The sequence below is a fragment of the Narcine bancroftii genome, chromosome 2, assembly GCF_036971445.1.
Source record: "Narcine bancroftii isolate sNarBan1 chromosome 2, sNarBan1.hap1, whole genome shotgun sequence".
NCBI lineage: Eukaryota > Metazoa > Chordata > Chondrichthyes > Torpediniformes > Narcinidae > Narcine > Narcine bancroftii.
In genome coordinates, this window is record NC_091470.1 from 255066393 (window position 1) to 255087845 (window position 21453).

The 21453-nt window shown below is 40.5% G+C and overlaps 1 protein-coding gene across 5 annotated transcripts in view; it reads right to left on the reverse strand.

Annotated features, from left to right (window-relative positions):
- Positions 1–21453, reverse strand: part of LOC138755248 (transient receptor potential cation channel subfamily A member 1-like) — a 157482-nt gene that overhangs the window by 114513 nt on the left and 21516 nt on the right. For 4 of the 5 annotated variants that reach the window (XM_069920882.1, XM_069920879.1, XM_069920881.1 and 1 more), the window contains exon 5: positions 3193–3343. In XM_069920882.1, the coding sequence (XP_069776983.1) occupies positions 3193–3343 (151 nt within the window). Of the gene's footprint in view, positions 1–3192; positions 3344–5677; positions 5800–21453 lie in introns of those variants that run through there. The other variant, XM_069920883.1, reaches the window with a different exon arrangement.

The window sequence follows — 21453 nt, forward strand, 5'->3', positions numbered from 1 at the left end:
AATAGGTCCACAATCTCCAAAGCTACCTCTTTTGCAGCCAGTGGGCCCACCTCATCCAATCTAGGAGACTTATCAATCTTTAATCCCTTCGGTTTGCCTAGCACTATTTCTCTAATAATCCTAACAAGATCTAATTTACTCCCTGAAACCTCTTGTCACATTAATTGCCAATGTCTTCCATAGTGAAGACTGATGTAAAATATTAAGTTCCTCTGCCATCTCTTCATTAACTATTATAATTTCACCAGCATCATTTTCAATTGGTCCTATGTCTATGCACGTCTCTTTTACTTGTTATATATTAAAAACATTTAATATTCTTTTTTATATTGTTTGCCAATCTTTCATAATTCATCTTTTCTTTCCTAACGACTTTCTTTGGCTCTTTCTGCAAGTTTCTAAAAGATCCCAATCCTGTTTGCCCACTAAATTTAGCTTCCTTGTATGCCTTCTCCTTTGCTTTTATCTCAGTCTTCACCTTTTTTTTTTTTAAAAAGCCATATTTCACTGACATCTTTCAATTGTCAAATTTCCTTTTCCTTGGAATATATCTATCCTGCATATTTTTTTTCCATTACTTGTAGAAATAGCTTCCAATCCTGCTCTGCCATCTCTCCAACTGGAGAGATCACAATTTCCATTATTCCACTGAAAAAAAAAATCAATACACCCAATAACATCTTAACCTTTTCAAATTTGAAACTAAATTCAACCACATTATGATCACTACTTCCTAGAGGGTCTAATACCTTTAATTCCCTAATGACCTCAGGTTCATTGCATATCACCTAGTCCAGAACTGGGGATCCCCTGGTGGGGTCATCAACAAGCTGTTCAATACAGCCATCCCTTTAGCTTTCTACAAACTCGCGCTCGCGATCCAGTAATTTCCTGCATGTCCCAATCCCCTGTCATATTAAAATCCCCCATAATTATTTTGATATGCCCTTTCTATTTCCAGCTGTAACTCAGTCAACTTCTCAGTTGCTGTTTGGGGGGCCTGTATATAACTGCCAATAGACCTCTGTCATTTCTTAATTTAACTCCTAATGATTCTACTCCTGCTGACCCCATGTCCCTTCTTTCTATTGATTCAAGGTCATTACTTACCATCAGAGCCACACCTCCATCTCTGCCCACCTTTCCTATGCCCTATGTACCCTTGAATATTGAGCTCCCAATCGTATACCTCATTGAGCCATGCTTCAGTAATAGCCACAATATCATTTTTTCTAAGCTGAATCTGTACAACCAGGTCATCTACTTTCTTTCTAATTTTACATACATTTAAATACAGTGCCCTAAAACCTGTTACTGGTATCATTTTACTGTATTCCTGTTGAACAGCACTTCCTTTTCTATTTTCCTCTTTCTCCATCATAGCTCCCTGTCTCCCTACTACCCTAATCTCTTCACTCATTTTGATTCCCACCCCCCTCCCCATCAAACTAGTTTAAACCCTCTCTAACAGCTCTAGAAAATCCTCCTGCCAGGATATTGGTTCTCTTCCAGTTCAGGTGAACCCATCCCTTTTGTAGAGGTCTGACCTTCCCCAGAAGTGATCCTAATGATCTAGCAATCTGAATTCCTGCCCCAACTCTTCAGCAGCACATTCATCAGCCATAACTTCCTATTTGTACCCTGTCTAGAGCATAGCACAGGCAGCAATGCCAAGATTACCACCTTTGAGGTAACACCTGTTAAGTTCCTTCCTAACTCTTAAATTCTCTCTTGATTACTTCATCTCTACTCCACAACATCCAGTTGCTTCCCCTCCCCTTCCAGAATGCAATGGAGACAATCTGAGACATCCCTAATCCTAGAACCTAGAAGGTAACATACCAAACTAGAGTCTCAATACATTCCAACAAACTTCTTGCCTGCTTTCCTAACCAATGAGTTCTCTATTACTACAGCTTTCCACTTCTCAGTCCTTCCCTTCTCAGTCAAAGTGCCAGCCTCTGTACCAGAGACAACCACTTTGACTTGTCCTTGATAGATCATCCCTACCAACAGTATCCAAATCTGTATACCTATTGTCATTGGGAGCATCCACAGAGGTACCCTGCACTGTGTCACTCAGTTGTATCTTGTCTATTTGGGGTGACTACCTCCTTGTAACTCTTCTCTATTACTGCCTCAGTCTCCTGAATAATCCACAGTTCATCCAACTCCAGCTCCAGTTGCCAAACTTAGCCTGTAAGTAGCTAGAACTGAATACACTTCCTGCAGATGTAGTCATCCATGACTTTTACCATTCCAGATCTCCCACATCTGGGGTAATCCACAATTCTAGCTGACTCCATTAACTTGGACAATAAACTTCCTTACCTGGTGTCATCTCCCTGGTTTCAAGCAAGCAGTTCTCCTCAGGCACTGAGCAACAAATACACAATTTCAACATCCCACTCTGTCCCTGAGCCACTACCAGGGCTATTCCTTCTTTTATGTAATCTTAAATTTATCAACACAACTATTATGCAGCCCTATACAATTTTCACAATTTCTCACACCTGTATTCAACTATCCAATCACAGCCTCAACACTTAACAGTAATAAATCACTTAACTCTTTAACCCTTAATGGTTCCAAAACCAGCTGGATTGTTTGCAGGGCTTCATAGTGAAGCATGCAGCAGACTGAAAATTATTACAAATGCCAAAAGCAAAGTACAAATTAATACAGAATTACAAATCTTTGCTTTGAATCACAATGGTATACATTTAAAAATGTTAACATTTTTTATCTGTTCAGTTTCTCAGTTTGTAAAATTATACTCTATAAAATCATTGTTGCAAAGAATGGTGTGTTGCAAAGTCTTGATCTGTCTTTCAGGGACCAAATTCCCTTCAGGTAAAGTTCACCAATTAGGTTACCTTAAAATGAAAGTATTGTAGGAGCTCCTGGAATTGCAGCCATGACCTGTGTCATTCTGTGCTGGTTACTGTTAAATTATTTTGTACAAAGTTCATTGATCATTTTTGTGCACAGAATTCCTTTGAATTTAAAAATTCTTATTGAATGTATTTTTTGTACTAGATCTGATACTTAAAATGTTAGTAGTACAATGGACTGCATTCTCTTGTCACAAAATATTGCAAGGTAAGAACACTAGGTTTGATGGATTTCTAATTTAATAAGAACTAGTTAGGCATGAAATCTGCATTTTTCGTGCATAAGTTACATCCTTACCATTATTTTGTAATAACAGCTCAATCATTGCAGTATAGTTCAAAGATGCAGCAACGTGTAGTGGAGTTCGACCATATTTATCAGGCTGGTTTACAATAGCTCCTCTCTCTATTAAAAAAGTGGCTACATCAACATGCCAACGGCGTGCTACCTTTAAAAAAAAAAGACAGATTGTGTTATATGGCTAAGCATCATGAGTGTCACCTTTTCTTCTTGGTAATATTAACTTGCAAAGTTCCACATTTGCTGGTTGAATCAATCAAGCAAATTATGCATTAGAAAGTTATTTATCTAATCCTTTTTTGCATTAAATTATTTCATTTTGTACCAAAAAAAATCAAATGAAGTAAGAACAAATATTATTAGTTCCATATCTACCAAAGTTGTCAATTAAGGTATGTTTTGTGAAACCATAACAATTCTCAGTCAATATTCAAATTTAGCATTATCATCAGGATTAAAATAAGTGTATGAATGCCCACCTTCTTGACAATAATCAAGGTATTTGTTATGATATCCATTATAGGTTAAATACCAGGTGACTTAGATTACCTGCAGTTACAAAGAAACCAGATCATGAAACCTTTCGAATTCAGAATCAGAATTTATTGTCATGAACATGTCATGAAATTTGTCGTTTTATGGCAGCATCACAGGGCAACACTCATATAAACCACCTTACAAAAATAAATACAATTAGTGTATGAAGAGTCAAATTAAAGCAATGTCTTTGGTTCATTGATCATGGACTTAAGTAAAGCCTTTGACAAGGTCCCATATGGGAGGTTAGTCAGGAAGGTTCAGACATTGGTATTCATGGTGGAAGTAGTAAACTGGATTCGACAATAGCTGGATCAGAGAGACTTGAGAGTGGTGGTGGATGATTGCTTCTCAGACTGGAGGGCTGTGACCGGTGGTGTGCCTCAGGAATCGGTGCTGGGACCATTGTTGTTTGTCATCTACATCAATGATAATGATGTAAATTGGATCTGCAAGTTTACAGATGCCACTAAGATAGAGGCATTGTGGACAGTGAAAAAGGTTTTCAAAGCTTGCAGAAGGATCTGGATCAGCTGGAAAAATGGCAGATGGAATTTAATGCAGACAAGTGCAAGGTGTATTTGAAAGGACAAACAAAGGAAGGACATACACGATAAATGGTAAGATGCTGAGGAATGTGGTTGAAAAGAGGGTTCTGGGAATACAGATACAGAGTTCCCTGGAAGTGGTGTCACAGGTGGATAGGGTTGTAAAGAGATCTTCTGGCAAATTAGCCTTTATAAATCAAAGTATTGAGCATAGGAGATGGGATGTTTTGGTAAAGTTGCATAAGACATTCATGAGGCCAAATTTGGGGTATTGAATGCAGTTTTGGTCACTTAACTACAGGAAAGATATCAATAAGATAGAAAGAGTGCAGAGAAGATGATGCCCAGACTTCAGGAACTGAGTTACAGGGATGGTTAAACAGGTTAGGACTTTATTCCCTGGAGCATAGAAGAATGAGGGGAGATTTGATAGAGGTATTTAAAATTATGACGGGGATAGACAGAGTAAATGGTGATAGGCTTTTTCCACTGAGGGCAGGTGAGATACAAACCAGAGGACATGGGTTAAGAGTGAAAGGGGAAAAGTTTAGGGAGAAAATGTGTGGTAACTTCTTCACACAGAGAGTGGTGGGAGTGTGAAATGAGCTGCCAGCTGAGGTGGTGAATGCGGGCTCAATTTTAATATTTAGGGAGAACTTTGACAGGTACTTGGATGGGAGAGGTATGGAAGGCTGTGGGATGAGGCAAAAAAAAATGGTTTGGCACAGAGTAGAAGGGCCAAAGGAGTCTGTTTCTCTGCTGTAGTGTTCTATATACAATCAAACATAACACTTCTAATTACACAAAGTTTTATAAACTCTAACCCAGAGAAACAAGCAATTTGGCCAAACTAATCTATATCATCGTTTTTATATGGCATATGATTCTCCTCTTGCTGGACTAATCGCTTCTCGGCCTGCTCACCTATCAATTTTCTTCATGCATGCATCAAGCTTTACTTTAAATATGACAAAGCAATGTGCTTCTATAATTTAGTAAGACAGAAAGATTCACATTCTTGCTGCTCTGAACAAAGAAATTGCCCCCATTTGTGGCTTATCTGCCTTGTAATGGACCAACCAAGAAGAGAAAAAAAAATCAAACTCTTCAGAACTTTTTATAATTTTAATGAGCCAGAGAAAGGCAGAGGTTAAACTATCTCAGTACTAGTAAATACAAAAAAGTCAAGTAAATGTAATATTGCTTTTTTTATTTTTATATTTATTGCAGGTATTCCAATAACCTTATTAACATGTTATAACTTATAATGGGCTCCTCTGTATCTTTATTGCACTTCTTCAAATTTTATGGTGCCAGACCTATTTCATTTCATCTATGGAAGAAACTATTCCACAGATGATGCAATAGCATTGTCCCTTCACTCCATCCTGACCCACCTCATATGCCACGTTACTGTTCATTGACTTCGGCACGGCGTTTAATACAGTCATACCCCAGAGACTGGTGGAGGAGCTGTCCTCGCTGGAACTCAACACCCCTTTCTGTAACTGGATTCTGGACTTCCTAATGGAAAGACCACAGTGTGTCCGGATTAGTTGCAGAACATCGAGCACCGTCATGCTGAGCAGTGGCTCACCTCAGGGCTCTGTGCTCAGCCCACTCCTGGTCACGACTGCATCACCAGATCCAGCTCTAACAGTGTTATTAAGTTTGAAGATGACACAACAGTAGTTGGTCTCATCAGCAACAAGAAGTTGTAGTCCCAGAGAAAAGGTGGAAGATCTCATGAAATGCTGCAAGAGTAACAACTGGAGTCTCAACATGGACAAGGCAAAGGAGATGATCGTGTATTTCAGGAAGAAGAGGAATGACCACCCTCCACTACATATCAACAACTGTATAGTATTTAGAGTGGAGAGCACCAGGTTCCTTGGAGTTCACTTCTCTAGTGACCTATCATGGACACCCAACATCACTTCACTTGTCAGGAAGGCACAACAGTGACTGCACTTCCAGAGAAAACTGAAGCAGGCAAGTCTTCCGGTCACCGTTACGTCAACCTTCTATAGGAGCTCATTCAAGAGCATCCTGGCCAGCTGAGACTATTGCCTGAAGAGGGAGGGCAAAACATTGAAGACCCTTTCCACCCTGCACGCAGCATCTTTTAGCTGCTCCCATCGGGAAAGAGAAACAGGAGTGTTAGAACCAGCCCCACCAGGCTGAAGAACAGCTTCTTCCCACGGGCAGTGAGAATACTGAACAAGGAGTCACGTGATGCTGAGAGACTGAAAGAACATGCCTAAACAGCACCTGTCTAAAAGCCTCTAAAACAAGGAAAATATCATTAAAAAAGGAAATTAAACTCACCCACTCTGAAATAAGATTGGCAGGAAGAGCAAGAAGCAGGTGTCAGAAGATTGAGACCAGCTAGAAGCAGCAGAAACATTGAGCAAAATCTCATTTGACGCTGGTGACCTGCAGGCTCCCACGCTCCCAGCAGGTCCTAGCATGGAAGGCGCGAGGATGAAGCCTGTGACATAGGGCTCGCCTGACCAAGATGTTCAGGCAGTGGTGCAGTCACTAGCAACCCAAATTGGAAGTCTGGAACATCAACTGGACGTCAGACTAAAATAGGTCTTGGAGGGCCTGCTCAACCTGCGAACTTCAATCAGAACTCTGAAAAATTGTATTGAGGCCTTGGGAGACAAGATGGAGGACATTCAGGACAGACTTGAAAATACAGCCGACAGATGGGCCATCGAAAAAAAAACTGCTGATAGATGTTGGAATATTTGAAAAATTACAATCGGTGCAATAACATTAGACTACTGGGCCTGAAAGACAGGGAGGAAAGGAAGGACTTGGTAGAGTTCTTTGAACACTGGATTCCCCAAGTGTTGGGAAGGGAGTGATTCAAAGCCCCCCAGCTATAAAAAGGGCCCATTGGACATTTTGCCCCTAATGAATGACTGAGGCCAGTTCTGATCCAGTTTATTAGTAACCAGGACCCTGAAACAGTGCCTAAGGGCAGCGATGACCCGATCAAGGGAGACGGGGAGCCAGTGGAATCCTTGACCCAAGTCCTGCACTGCTAAAACAAAGTAAAGAATTTGACCAGGTCAACAAAATTCTGAGAGACAAAAAAGTTGAGTGTGCGATGCTGTACCCAGCCACCCTAAAAATCATGCTACCGGGAGGGGAGAGGAAATATTTCAAGGAAACCACGGGATGCTATGTTATGCACCCGGGAGCTACCAGAAAGTGTGTAAGCCTGCAAAAACATAGGCTGAATTGAACCCCCTTAAGGAGGCATGGATGGAATGCCTGAGAAACTATGGGACAAAGGGGGATCATTACAGTCCTACAATTATTGACTCATGAAAACAACTAAGGCGATTGAAGATATTGTTGGACAAAGTAGCCGGGTTCTTGACAAAGTTCTGCAATGATTGGAGGGAATGGAGGGTTATATATTTTTCCTTGTTTTTTTTTTCTTTAAAAATGTATAATGGAGAAATTAATGGGAGCTCAATGCAGAAGAGGCTATGCAAAGCTGCAGCGCAGACCGAGTGAGAGAGAAGATGGTACATGTAGAGACTTGAAATAGGAGGGGAGATGGCGCAGGAGCAAAGAGGAGAGGCACCAAACAGAGGACAGGAAAATTTGGATGTTTTGGTTGTTAAATTTGACATAATGGGGTTTTTTAAAGTTTACTTTATGTCATCTAAGCTTATTTATGGGGAGGGGGGATTTTGTTTTTCTCATGTTTATCTTTCTTTTTTCTTTCTTTGTGGCTGGTGTGGACATCAGCATGGAGAGACCATAAATGATGGAAGGGCATGATGAGGACACCATTCAAGACAAACAAATGAGGGTGCTGTGAAGGTGAAAAGATAAGATATAGAAACACAAATGATTAAGACTATCAAATTTATTAGTATTAATGTGAATGGCTTAAACAGCCTCTTAAAAGGAAGAGGGTCCTGGCTCACTTTAAAAAATTGAAAGCAGATATAATATTCCTATAGGAAACGCACTTGACAAAAAGAGAAAAGGGACTGGGTGGGGAAGATATTCCCCCTGTGCTTGAGAAGATTGAGGGCAACTTAACGAGATGGAGGGATCTGCCCATCACCTTAATGGGAAGGGTCAACTACATAAAGATGAAGGTGATCCTGGGACTCCAATACCTCTTCCAATCTTTCCCAATTCCATTGCCACAATTTTTAAAAAAGTGTTGAATGGCAATATAAGGAAATTAATTTGGAAATGGAAAATACCAAGAATCATCTTGAAAAAACTGACATGGGACTATAGCTTGGGGAGGCTAAGGTTGCCTGATTTTAAGAAATATTATCTAGCAGCTCCGTCAAGGTTCTTTGCATCCTTCTTTGAGGAAGGGGAACCACCCACTTGGGTGCAAATTGGATTGCACTCAATGGGGGAGAGGACAGCAAAGGATTCATAAACAAATGGGATGCCAAATTAATAGCAAAATAAATGGATAATCCCATACTGAAACAACTGATTCAAATCTGGCACAAGACCAATGAATGTATTGGAAAGAAAGTAGAAATATCGCCTAAGGCACCACTGATTCAAAATGAATTGATACCCATGAACAAGGGCAATAAAGAGATTTGGCACCAGCAGGGGATCCAACATATTGATGACTGCTACGAAGGAAGACAGCTTATGTCCTTCAAGCAGCTAAGGGGCAAATACAATTTGTCTTATGGGTCCTTTCACTGATTCCTCCAATTAAGATCATTCCTAAGGGACAGGTGGGGCCCTACAATGACCCCATCTACACCTAGTGAAGTTGAAGGATTACTTCGACTGGGAAACGCACCCAAATTTATATCAAGAATGTACTCGGTACCCAAGGTGAAAGCCCTAAACAGAGGCTACAGATCAAAGGAAAGATGGGAGTCAGATCTGGGCATCACAATTGATGAAAGATGTTCGTCAGACTGGTATAAAGACAGTGTGACAACAGTTATCAACTCTAGATACAGACTAGTCCAATACAACTTTCTGCACCAGCTCTACCTCACATCACAAAAAATCCTTAAAGTGAAACTAGAGGTGCCAGAAACGTGCTTTAGGTGTGGAGTGGAGCAAGGAACATTTGTTCATGCAATCTGGCCCTGCCCATTTTGACAGGATTTGACCGACATACTAACTAAAATAATGAAGGTGTAGCGGGTTGTGAGTGAGTGCAGCGAGGAGACTGCAACAACAGGCTCTGCAGCCTTTAAGCCTGATTCCAGTCCCGCCCCCTACATTATCATGACGCAAGCGTGCATGCGCTCTTCTGGTCTGGACCGGAAGAGAGAGTCCTGCGACGCCATCCTTGCGGCTGTCTCACCGACTGCGTGTGATAAGCGGGGCCAGTTTGCTGCTGCAAGCATGTGTGTCGTCACAAAGGTAACCTTCCCACCGGACCCAACATTGTATCTACTAGGGAAGTTCATGGACATATGCTACAAATTAACCAAATTCCAAATTCAATTCATATTTATTTCTTTGGCCATAGCAAAAAAATGCTATGGAAGTCTGACTCCCCTCTTCATATCAGCAAGTGGATTACCGAGATGCATAGCTGTATTCCCATGGAATAAATTATGTATAATCTTAGAAACCGACACAGCACCTTTGTTAAAATATGTTAGTCATATCTGAAGTACACAGGAACATGACTGTAGCCACACCCTGACAAAAAGACATAGAGATTCAATAACAAATGGATCAAGAAAAGTAACTATACAAGGGGTTGGCTCCCCAGCTTCTATGGATAGACACTGAAAACACCGACCTTTTTTCTTTCTTTTCTCCTTCTCTTTTCTTCTCTCTCTTTCTCTTTTGTTACCTCCTTCCTCTATGGGGGGGGGGGAGGGGGTGTTGGGAATGGGAAGGGGTGAAACATCTTATGTACGCAAATTGCTGGAAGATATTGATATGCTCTGTAACAGTCAATGATGTGTTCTCCTGGTTTAATAATGGAAAATCAAATATAAAATATTCTAATGCTGACACAAACCACCTGAGACTCTCATGTTCATGAAACAACATTTATTTATTTTTTTTCGGTTGAAGAAAAAACTTGTCCTGCATATGTATTTGTGTAGAAGAATACTTGTCCTGGATATGTATTATATGTTATGTCCAGTAGTATGTCTGCGTGTTTTACACTGAGGATCAGAGAACGCTGTTTTATTGAGTTGTACTTGTACAATCAGATGACAATAAACTTGACTTGACTTATTTTTCTTGCATGTTGCTAGGACGCCCTAAACAGAGTGACCCCACCATCGCCAGGAGTGAGTGTTACCGGTTCTCAGGACTTGGACCATCAATCAATGAATCCAGTTAAGTGTGTGAGACGACTCAAGAAAGTTCCCTCGGGACCAAGGGCATTGTAATATTATAATAGTTCTCTAATTGTAAATAAAAAGTTTGTTCTTTGGATTTGGGAAAACACTGGTGTCTGTCGTTTCTCTCTGGTTCTAACGAGGTGGAAATTTGTATTCCACATAACGCATGCACACCCAAACATTCAGCACATTTAAAATATTTTGGCATCAAGATGACAAGATCAGTCACAATGGAACAGCTGCAGGCTGTCCTCAAGGAGCAGCAGAAAAGGCTAATTGACCAGCTGCCAGAGAAAATGTCAGTGGGACTCCAGCCATTGTAGAAGGTGAGCCTGAAGATAATTCAAATTCAGCAAATGGTTTAATGGGCTCTATCACTGAGTTCTCATTTGACCCAGGGTCAAGCACATTTGAAACTTGATTCAAAAAGTATGAAGACTTATTTGCAGTCGATTTTGCCAAGTTCAATGATGCGTGGAGAATTAGACTGTTTTTGCGGAAGTTAGGCACTTGAGAACACGAGCGCCACACAAACTTTATTCTGCCAAAACTTTCCCCGTGAGATCAGCTTCAAGGAAACACTTAACATGTTGGGAGAGATATTCAATGAGCAAACATTACTGTTCAACATTTGGTATCAGTGCCTCAAAATTACTAAGAAAAATACCGAAAATTTTGTGAAATTGCCACCGTTTTAAACTCCCTATGCTTATGCCTTTAATCTTTGTAGTGGGAATGATGCCGACCTCAGAACGTTTACTAGCCAAGATTGAGCAGGAAAGAGATATGTCTCTTCAAAGAGTAACAGCTGAATGCCAATGCTTAATTAATCTGAAACACGGCAGCAAAACAGTGGAATTGGCATAGCCATCTTCAAGTGTCCAGACAGTCAAGTCAGCAGATCCCGCTATCCAAAACAAAAGTGTAACCCACCCAGCCAAACCACCCAGCATTTGTTGGAACTGCAGTGAGTGGCACTATGCTCATGACTGTCCGTACAGACATAAATTCAAGCGCCTGGGGCATAAAGCAGAATGCTGCAGAGCTGGAAGATGGAAACCTACTACAGTGCCTTTCAAGGTGGCTAATGCCAAATACAGAAAATATGTGAAAGTGCACATTAATGGCATCCCAGTGAGGCTTCAAATTGATACAGGGTCTGACATTACCCTAATATCAAAGAAAACGTGGAAACTGATTGATCTATCAGAGGTGACTCCAACCGAAATACAGCACGGAACACTTCCAGGGGATCCTGGAGTTGTTAGGTTCAGTTGACTGTTCCATCAGCTTAAACAGTGCAGAAGACGATGGAACATGTTATCTGGTAAAATGTCCTAACCTTGATCTCATGGGTCTCGACTGGATCGAAAATCTACTGAACCAGCCACTCAACAATATTTGCCACAAGTTACAAGTGGCATATATCTCAAAAGCAGCAAAAACCCCACAGAAGTTGCTAAAGCAACGCCATGCAATGATATTTTCCAAAGGCCTCAGATGGTGCACTAAAACAAAGGCGAAACTCTGTTTTCTGCCATAAATGAAACAGATTTTTAAGTCAAAACAACCTGTCCCATATGCAGCATGATCTGGGATGGCTACAACATGAAGGAGAAATTGAACAGGTCAATTATTCATCATGGGCTGCACCTAGCGTGGTGGTGAAAAAATCAAATGGCCCCATATGTCTGTATGTCTGAATGCAGCATCAATACTCACTATCATTGCCTGATGACCTCTTCACTAAGCTGAAAGATGGCAAATACATTGTGAAGATCGACTTAGCAGAGGCTTAACTACAGGTGGAGCTTTATGACGAATCCAAGGAATTGCTAACCATCAACACGCACTGCGGACAGTTCAGACACACATTCAGAGTGAACACTGCTCCAGCTATCTTTCAACAGACCATGGACACAATGCTGAATGATGTTCCAGGAGTTGCAGTGTACCTAGGTGACATCTTGGTAATGGGAGCACACACTCAAGAATTGTTTGATCATCTTGATCGCGTTTTGTCTCGCAGCAAAGACTACAGTTTTCGAGTGCATCCAGAAAAATGCATTTTTCATAAAGTGAGTGAAATATCTTGGATTCATCATTGATGAACATGGACAATGGCCAGATCCAGAAAACACTGATGCTATCAAGTGAATGCGTGCACCCACAGCTATGTCCACGCTACGTTCATTCCTGGTTCTTAGTATGCTCTGGTTTCTCTTCAGATCGTATAAATCATTCCTGGGTCTTATCAGTCACTACAGTTCATTTCTCCCAGAGATGCATAAACTCTGTGATCCACTTAACAAGCTCCTCATCATGGGTAGTAAATGGAAATGGACATCAAAATGTCAAGAGTCGTTGAATCATGTTAAGCCGATGCTAAACTCAAACCTTCTTTTGACACACTACGATCCAAACTTGGAGATTGTCGTAATTTCAGATCCATCACATTCTGGGTGGGTGCAGTCATTTCTCACGTATTCTCAGATGGGAATCAAAAGGCCACACACACCACAGTCTCTAACAGCAGGAGTGCACAACTATGGGCAAACTGAAAAGAAACTTCTAGCAATCATTTTTACAGTGAAGAAATTCCATAAAATGCTCTATGGATGGCAATTCACTCTTCTGACGGATCACAAGCTGCTCCTAGCAGTATTTGGTTCAAAGAAAGGAACTCCAATATACATGGCAAACTGTCTGCAAAGACGGCCAATCATACTACTTGGTTATGACTTCAAATTTAAATACCTGCCAACTACAAGTATCGGGCAAGCTGATGCATTGTCACAACTCATTAGTGAGCAGGAAACAGAACCAAAAGATATTTACCATATACACAAATAATTTGGACTTGTCGTGGAACTCTCTGTAGAGGCAGAGGTCAACCAGGTATACAAAAGTGTTATTAACTAACTGCCGATCACAGCAGAAAGAGTCAGACAAGCAACGAATGAAGGTGACCTCCTACAAGATATAATGGGTCCATCATTCAAGGTGGCCAAAAACTTGACCATGAATAGAAATCCAGATATTCTTCAAAAGAGGAGAATCAATGGCAATCACTAATGGCTGGCTTTTGTTTGCAGAAAGGATTGTGATTCCCAAACCTCTGCAACCTACAATCCTCAAACAGTTTCACAATGGATATCCTTGAATGAATTGAGGGAAAGCATTTGCACAAAGCTATGTTTATTGGTCTCTGATAGATGACCAGATTGAACAATTGACAAGGTCATATATCAGATATACCTCGGCTGTGAAATTCTCTGTTAAGATGAATCTACATTCCTGGCCTCACCAAGTGGGCCATGGCATCATTTTCATATTGACTATGCAGGACCACTTAATGGGGAGTACTACCTAATTGTAGTGGATACATACTCCAAATAGCCTAAGATCATCAAAGTATCCCAACCAATTGCAACGGCTACAATCATGGAACTCAAGTCCATATTCAATCACTTTGGTGCTCCTATAACATTAGTTTCAGACAATGGAATACAATACACTGCAGCTGGCTTTGATTTATTTTTGTAAGCAATACGGCATCACGCATATTCGTCCAATGGTCAAGTAGAATGTTTTGTGGATATGTTCAAATGAGCTCTGAACAACGACAAGGGGGAGAGTCCTACAGAGGAGATCCTGCAGACATTCTTGATAAATTACAGTATCACTCCAAACCCATGAATTCCAGGTGGCATTTCACCTGCTGAAAACCTCTTTGATGGGAAAATGCGAGCACCATATGATGTCATTTTTCCACAAAGACCAGAATCTGGATCGTGAGATTATGATATGGAACAACAGTACAATCACCGGCATGGATGCAAAGAAAGCATGTCTCATGATGGTCAATGTGTGTTGGTGCGGAAATACAAAGATAAATCAGATGTATGGCAGTTGGGGAGAATCCTAAGAAAAATTGGAGATGTTCTCTATCATGTACAAGTTGGACCAGACAGATGGACCAGACATACCAAAATTGGAGATGTTCTCTATCATGTACAAGTTGGACCAGACATACCAACCAACAGAATGCAGCCTGGATTCCCTTTTAGACACATTTGAACTTCAAAACCATTGAACCACCAATCACATGGAAACGAGCCTATACATCACTGGAACCTGGAAGGAAGTCTCAAAGAGTTCAGACACCAGTGAAGCCCTTCCATGTGGATCCCAGATTCCACTCATATGAGTAACCAGCTTAAAGAGGGAGGTACTAGGATGCCCTAAACAGAGTGACCCACCTTCACCAGGAGTGGGTGTTACCGGTTCTTGGCACATGATCCATCAATCAACTAATCCAGTCACATATGTGTGAGATGGCTCGCGAGAGTTCTCTCAGGACCAAGTGCTTTGTAAATACTATAAATAGTTCTCTAGTTGTAAATAAAAGGGTTTGTTCTTTGGATTTGGAAAAATACTGGTGTCTGTCATTTCTCTCTGGGTCTAATGAGGTGGAAGCTTTTATTCCACAAAATGTATGCACAGCACAAATTTTTGGCACATTTACAAACATGTTGGGGTGTAATTATCTATCAATTAACCCACCTACACCAGTTTTACAAAATTCAGCACTGTAATTATAATTTTCAAGTCCAAATTATTTGTGTATATAGTTAATGTGTACATATTAACTGCAGCACACATAATTGAGAGTTATAGCATCCCATTCTTCACATGTGCAAGAAAGGTTACCTCAGTTTCTTCTCCCACTTTTCTGGTTTGTAGCAATCTTCAAAATGATTTTGATCTATGGCAACCTTTGTTGTGAGACATTGATGAGGAGCATTTTTCAAAACCTCTTAAAAATCCTTGAATTTCACATCCACATCATTATTAATATAGAAATTTTAAGAGTGCACCCTTCATTTCAGTGGAAGTGAATCATAACATTTAAAAACCTGTATGATTTGAATCTCCCTGTTTTTCTGTGACTCAATAAATCTCTCAATTTTTTCTCTCACCTTAGCTCTCCTCTTATGGAGCTAAGTTAGCTTTTATCTATTATGTTAAGCTTTCCATGGTGCAAATTAGTCAAAGTGGCAGTATATCTTTGGAGCTATTTGTTTCTAATTTTGATAGTGCAATATTATTTGCTAAACACACCCAAAGCTGAAAGATGGTGCCTCAGCCATTATGCAAAACTAATGGATGCCAGCTGAGTGAAACCGGATCTTCGGGATGTAGTTAACAATGGGTGTACAATTCCCAACACAAAGAATTTAATGAGAGATTATCAATTAGCTGGAGGGTATTGTATAAAAATTGTTAAGAAAGAAGTTGCGAGATGGTAAGGTCAGTAAAACCTTTAATATCAAAATTCATTTTTTGTCATATAATTAATACACATTTGTCAACTTTTGTTTGCTGTGAAGGCCCACAAAGAGGCATCACTAGCCTAGTGCCCCACCAATAAGAAAAAGCGAAGTAAAAAAGGGTCCCTTCAGAAAAATCTAGTGCCCACGCAATTGCCTCCTGCATTCCTGTAACCTCTGCAGTTGCATGGCCTCCTGCTGTTTCAGCAGTAAATCTGAGCTCCTAGTTCTCAACCTCCACTACGATTAGGAAGCTGTTAACACCTGATGCCTTTGAAGAGCATTGCTTCCTATCAGCACCCTCATGAATTCTGGTTCTCGCGTGCCTTCAGTCCTTTTGAGACAGAAATCAGTGTTTCAAGATTCTTTTATAGGCATGTAATAAAACAAAAAAATGTAATATTACTCAAAATTTCCTTAAGTTTGCTGTAAAGCAGATAGAGTCATCATTATTATTGCCCGGTTCCCCTTACAGTACAAGGGAGAAAAGCAAAAGACTGTCCCTTTAGTGTCAATGGATCCCTTTAGAGTCAATGGATTTGGCTCCAGCACTCCAGTAACCTCTGTAGCCATAGACCCCTGTTCTATCCATTGGCAACCCGAGCTCCAGATCCAAACCTCCAATATGATCAGTATGCTTTCAGCGCTGAGGCCCTTTGAGACTCCTTCTTTGAATTCCTGTTCCAATACCTGGCTCCCACGAGCCCGTCTCCAGCAGCCTGCGTAGATCATTTGACCAGAAGTGGCCCACAGCCTTCAGCCTGTGTGAGTCCTTTGACTGCTGAACCCCTCGCTATTCTCTGCTGTGGTCCCTGTCCTGCAGGGTCATTTCGTATGCTTCTCCCTCTTAACGGGGTGGGGGGGGGGGGCATTTTTCTCCGTTTCTGGTGCTCTGCGCTGGTCTGCTGCTCCCCAGAGTCTGCAATCCCCTGCCAGCACAACTACCGCCATATTGGGCACAGACCCCGCAGTTGCAGGATTTTAAATAAAAGCACTGTTGGCCCTTATAGGACATTTAAGGCATCTACAGAGCCATTAGCATTAAGACCAGGCAGTTGTATCCTGTGGAGGAGCGCTTGTGTCCTTCTCACCACTCTCCCCAGGACCGCACCAGCAGCAGTGCTAGTTTTCAGACACAGGTGCTTTGATAGCCATTCCTCTTCCATGTTCCATGAAAAGAAAGATGAAGAAGGACAGACTGCAGAATGAATAGGATGAGGAAGGGAAAAAGGGTTTTAAGGCAGAATACCAATCCCGAGGGGAGGGCTGAGCGATCTGCTATAATGACAACAGTGCCTAAACTACTTTGCCCAGAGTAATCATTATTTTCCTTCTGGCTTCTGGTTTTGGGAATATGAGAAGCACCTCTTAACTTGACATCCACTACTGCAATACAGATTTGTCTGTATTTGGGGGGAGGGGGGAAGAGGAGTGGCCTCTCCCCCTGAGCACATTTGTTCAAAAGTGGCACCTTTTTGAACTCTGGGCTCACCAGTGGCAGATTAACTATTAGCTTAGGCTGAATAGGCCACCTAGGGGCCTCGAAGGGAAGGGGGCCCGATAACAAATTGGTTATAGCAATCACTGATTGGTGACAAATGTTTTTTTTTGACCTATCATCAATTGGAGCCTGGACTCGAAAGTTAATTGTTCTTTTTCTCCTATTGATTTCCTCTTGTGGATTGTGTTCAGCTTCAGACCATGGCATCTGCATCTCCTTGTGTGCTCCAGTCCACTGGGTGTCAATGGTGTAAACTCCCTACTGATTGGGCATGTTCAGCCCTTCAGCTATTAGCTGGTATGGATCGGGAATTACATGCCACACATGCATGGATTGCTGCGAACCCAAGATGTGAAACAATATTCCATTTATGTTTGAAGTAAATTGGAGAGCTGTGAGTAAACTGAATTCATTAGATGAAAATTGTGCCCTACAGTTCAGGTAGGCTGAAGGGAGAGTTCAGAGTCAGGTGTCGGGAGTTCCAGAGTGCGAAGCTGAGGGGAGGGTTTGGAGTCGGGATGTTGGAATCTCCAGTGTGCAATAGGCCAGGGAGAGGGTTCAGAGTCGGGCATTGGGTGTCGTACAATTTCATCAGTGCTTCAACCCACCAGTAGGAAATATCGAGCTCTGGCAAGAGATTGACTGCACAAGGTGTATCCAAATACATACATCTGCTTTAGAATTTATCTGTCCTTAATGATCATTAACTGTTCAGGTGAGCATTCATTTTTGTCACTGAAGAGGATCAAAACCTATTTGGGCTCAACATTGAGCAATGAGAAAATTAGTCATCTGGCACTCATGTACATTGGATCAGATATGCTTCAATCTGTTGATTTACATGCTGCTATCGACACATTTGTAAACCAAAAAAGATGGAAGTTATGTACAAATGTAAAGAAAATGAAAAATAAATAAATAAAAGGGCTATAATTGATTCATTTAACTTTATATTATACATGTAGTACATTATACATGTTATTTCACAGAAACAACCACTTTATTCTATTCAACGAAGGGTGAGGCAGGTGGGGAAGGTCAGGGGGAGCCTTACTAAAGCTCAGCCTAGGGCCCTGGGTGGTATTTAATCCACCACTGGTGCTCACTGTCTCCTGTGATGTACTGGTGGCCCACCAGCACATCACAGGAGACTGTGAGCAGCAGTGAGCACACAGTTCAAAAAGGCACCACTTTTGAACAATTGTGCTCAGGGGAGCAGACTGGCTCTGGCATCAGGGAGGAACAGCTCCAAAAGTATTTATTTCTCCTTGGCTTTCAAAATTATAAAAATTTAGTGTTAAAAGATGCAAGTATGATAAAAAATAATATAATTCTTGAAAGAGTGGACAGAACATCAAATTATATGCTACCTGTGAATTTTGTGTTGTTTACAAGCTAAAACACTAAGGCACCATAGCCTTGCCAATGCACTTTTATTGCTCTCCTTCCATGGGTGCAATTATGATATCCCTGACTTTTGGTCTATCGTAGATTTTTTTTCTGTTAAGGAATGGCATGGAGAAAAATACTAAGAAGAAGAAACTATCTGGATGGGACAGAATGAAGATGAAAGAAGTTGAAAATCAAGAAAAAGAATTGTCAAAGTGGTGACAGCACCCTGGCTGCTGCGGCTGCACAGGTGGTGGAAGTGGAGCCCCTAGAAGACGTGACCACTTCAGCAGCCTATTGTCCAGAAGACAAAGATGATACAGTAAGATTATGTGTGAGCATTAACACATATGTGGAATACCCAACAGATCCACATCTGTTTTGTGAAACACCTGTAACACCCGATCTAGTACGTGCTCTTCTTGAGTTAGGCCCTTGTCAGCCAGGTCTTAAAGATAATTTTGATAATTTTCCAAAGATGAAGCTGGATGTCATTTCAGTGCAACTTGGTACAAGAAACAAGTTAAAAGTGGTTGTGAAATGGATTGGCACTGGCTGGTTTACTAGCCAAGAGCAAATATTATGCTTTGTTTTGCTTGTTGGCTTTTTGAAAATCAGTCAGATGGTGGGAGTGATCTAAAAACTGGTTGTAAGATTTTTGTTAAAGGTACACACAAAATTGAAAAACATAAAAAAAAGTGAAAGTCACAAAAAAAAACCAGAGAAAAACCTTTTCCTGACCAAATTTTGTTTGTTCAATGACAGAACTGTCTTTGCTGTCCTTGTAACGGTGGAAAGGAAAGAGATAGAGAAAAATAGGTTGATTCTAACCCATGTTATATATGCTGTTCTCTATTTGGAAAACAGGGATTGGCATTCCATGGTCACCATGAGCATCAAGGCTTAGGTACCCCAAGTACAAACGAAGGCAATTTTTTGGAACTTATTATGGTGTTTGTCAAAACTGATACATTACTGGAGCAGCATTTATTACTGAATGATCAAAATGCAACACACCTCAGTCCTGACATATAAAATGATCTGATATCGTCCTTATCAGCCCAGGTTCTATCAAAGATAATACTGTAGCTGAAATCAAGATGGATAAGTCCACTAATTGTTGACTCTACTATTGATATCGCCAGAACTGATCAATTTTCTTTAACCTTGTGATACGTAACAATAAACAGTGATGCAGTGGAATGATTTATACAATTCAGTGAATTACCTGGAGCGATGGCTGAAGATTTTTTCAGCATTCTTTTTCCAATAATCAAAAATGTAGGGCTGTCAATAATTATGCGTTACAGTCAGTCTTACAATGGAGCAAGCACCATGTCAGGTGAAATATCTGGTCTCCAAACAAATATTAGGGAAGTTGCTCCAAAAGCACTCTTTATGCACTGCTGTACACATAATTTAAATTTGGTTTAATTGATGTAGTAAGCTCCCATATTCAAACCAAGTTGTTTTTTGAAACTCATGAAATTGTTTATACCGTACTTTCTGCAGTTTACCTTGTCTTTCAGTACTAAAATAACAACACATTCATATCAAACCGTTTCCACTGACTCTAAAGAAATTTTGTAATACTAGATGGGTGCCCAGGAAGTCAGCAGTGGAGGCAGGCTTACAGAATTTACCAATGCTAGTAGTTGCTCTGTAAAGAAGTCTGGATGGTGAAAATCGTCCTCCTAAACAGCTCACTGAGGCAAAGATTATACTGGAAATGCTCAGTACTTACAAATTCTTAGTTGTTCTTATATTCTGGAGTAAAGTGCTAGACAAAGCTTTTAATTTATCCATATATTTACAGAAAGGTAGTCTAGATCTGGTAACAGCTATTCATTTGATTCAGCTTTTTTGAAAAAGATATGAAAAACATGCAAAATGAATATGAATCTCCATTCAAACAGACTGAGAATGAAGCAACCTAGTTGGTGAGAAAATACGATATTAATATGGAATACAAGCAGCTCGGAGACATAAAAAAAGATTCCATGAAGAAATTGTAGAAGATGAAGGAATATTTGATGCCCGAAAGAAATTCATAGTTGAATCCTACGTAGTGCCCTTAGATTCTGTTATAAAGAGTACAAGTAAAATATTTGAGCATTTTTAAAATGTGACTTTCAAATTTAATGGTTTAGATCCAAAGCATTTTGACAATGCGATAATGTGAACAAATTAGAATTTTTAGCAGACATGTACTCAGGCGTCATCAACAGTTAAACTGAAATCATTTCATTCAAGACATGTACAAAGACATAATGACCACTAGCAGTAAGGCAAATTCCAGTGTCGAGAAACTGACCATCAACAATGTACTAAAATTCATGACTGCCAATGACGTGTTCGATTTATCCTAACCTGTCCACATTTTTCTGACCTTACCAATAACGAGCGCAATAGCCTGTTCAAACACATAAAGTCCTACCTTCGCTCTGAAGAGGATAGATTGTCTGGGTTAGCTTTAGTCTTCATTGAAAGTCAGTTGGCTACTGAGGTAGGTTATAATAAAGTAATAGATAACTTTGCTGAAATGAAGCTTAGATGAAAGAGGCTGTTGTAGTTGCTTCATATATTTTTCATATCGCTTCATTTTGTTTTCA